The 1757-nt window shown below is 50.4% G+C and overlaps 1 protein-coding gene across 1 annotated transcript; it reads right to left on the minus strand.

Annotated features, from left to right (window-relative positions):
- Positions 1–211: 211 nt before the first annotated feature.
- On the minus strand, positions 212–1495 carry LOC103227138 (olfactory receptor-like protein OLF3). The gene has a single exon (XM_073008669.1). It carries the CDS (start codon positions 1170–1172, stop codon positions 222–224), a length of 951 nt encoding a protein of 316 aa, XP_072864770.1. The 5' UTR covers positions 1173–1495; the 3' UTR covers positions 212–221.
- Between the last annotated feature and the right edge of the window lie 262 nt (positions 1496–1757).

A 1757-nucleotide genomic window follows, 5' to 3' on the forward strand; every position in this document is an offset into this window, starting at 1 on the left:
TGTAATTCACATTGGGAATAAGGCATGGGCCAAAGATAAAGTCCGGATAAAATCCATTTTTCTATTACCTCAAAAGAGAGTAGTATAGATTGTGGTCCTCCCACCTGTTCCCTTACACACACACATACACAGACACACATGCGTACACACGTTATACTGGAGAGCACAGTCCAATGCCCACTGTCTCCAGAGTGAGGCCCTCTCGTTACCCAAACCACTCTCTAATGTTTTAATTCAGAGCTCATCATCAGAACTCGACTCAGAGCTGCCTTCACATCCTTGTTCCGCAGACTGTATATGAGAGGATTCAACATGGGGGTCACCACAGCATAAAAGAGCACCACTACCTTCTCCTGCTCAGCTGAGGCCATGGAACGAGGCTGCATGTAGGTGAAGAGGGCCATCCCATAGGATATTGAGACCACAGTGAGGTGGGAGGCACAGGTCCTGAAGGCCTTGCGGCGCCCCTGGGTGGAGCGGATCCGCAGGATGGCGACTATGATGTGGGTGTAGGACAGTGAGACCAGGCAGCCGGGCACCAGCAGCACCACCACACTGGAGGCCACTATGACCACCTGATTGAAGGTGACGTCCACGCAGGCCAACCTGACTAGTGCCAGTGTCTCACAGGCCACATGGTTCAACACATTGTGCCCACAGGTGGGCAGGTGCATGGTCAGTGCCGTCTGCATAGCAGAATTAGCCAGGCCCACTAACCAAGAGACAGCTGCCAGTGCCACGCAGAGCCTTGGCCTCATCACTGCTATGTAACACAGGGGGTCGCAGACAGCCACATAGCGGTCATAGGCCATTGCGGCCAGCAGTAAAAACTCAGTCCCTGCGAGGGCCAGGGAGAAAAAGAGCTGGGTCCCACATCGGGCAAAGGAGATGGTCTTCTTCTCCAGGAGGAAGTGCACCAGCATCTGAGGGACCCCGCTGGAGGTGTAGCAGATGTCCACGAGTGAGAGGTGGCAGAGAAAGAAATACATGGGCAGGTGGAGTCTCACGTCCAGCCAGATCAGGAGCAGGATGAGCCCGTTGCCCAGCAGGGTCAGCAGGTAGGTGGCCCCAAATAAGACAAAGAGTCCAGCCTGGGTTTGCCTGTCACTGGAGAGACCCATTAGGATGAACTCACTCACCCAGGTTACGTTGTGCCTTCCCAACTGGGACATTGAACCTCACTTCTTCAATCTAGGTGGTTAGGAGAGAATGCAAAGGTCTTGGCAGAAAGGACATTTGGTTTCTGACACGAAACCAAATTCTGAGAGATTCTGAAGGACAAAGTCCCCGTTTTGGCCATCCTTTCACGTCTAGGACTGAGCAGTTACAGTTGTGTAGCAGGTAATTTATCAATGTAGAAAGAATGATAGAGAAGAAAGGATGAGAGAAGGAAAGAAAAACTAAGGAAAGACAATAGAAAAATGGAAAAGGAGGGAAAGAACATGGAAGATAGGAAAGAAAGGAAGGATTCTTCACTGTGGGGTAGCAATGGGTAAAGTATTGTAATCAGACACTTGAGAACCATAGGGATGTCCTGGGCTTTCTCAGCTCATTTCTTAACTCTGGATTGGGCTGCTCTTCATGCTTCTTCTAGGGCCTACCAAGTCCAGACAGGAATCCTCTCACATCCTTTTCATTTCTCCCACAAGTCCAGATAAAGCTGAAGTCCTTGAAACCAATATCTACTAATCCCCAGCTGGTGTGCCAGAGTCTCTGCCAGGCATTGGTTACCTGCCTGTGATCAAGAAAGATAGAAA

This window comes from Chlorocebus sabaeus, chromosome 21 (genome assembly GCF_047675955.1).
Source record: "Chlorocebus sabaeus isolate Y175 chromosome 21, mChlSab1.0.hap1, whole genome shotgun sequence".
Classification (NCBI taxonomy): Eukaryota; Metazoa; Chordata; class Mammalia; order Primates; family Cercopithecidae; genus Chlorocebus; species Chlorocebus sabaeus.

Excerpts from the sequence above, each read along its gene's own strand:
- LOC103227138 (XM_073008669.1), bottom strand. The coding sequence starts at position 1,172 with ATGTCCCAGTTGGGAAGGCACAACGTAACCTGGGTGAGTGAGTTCATC.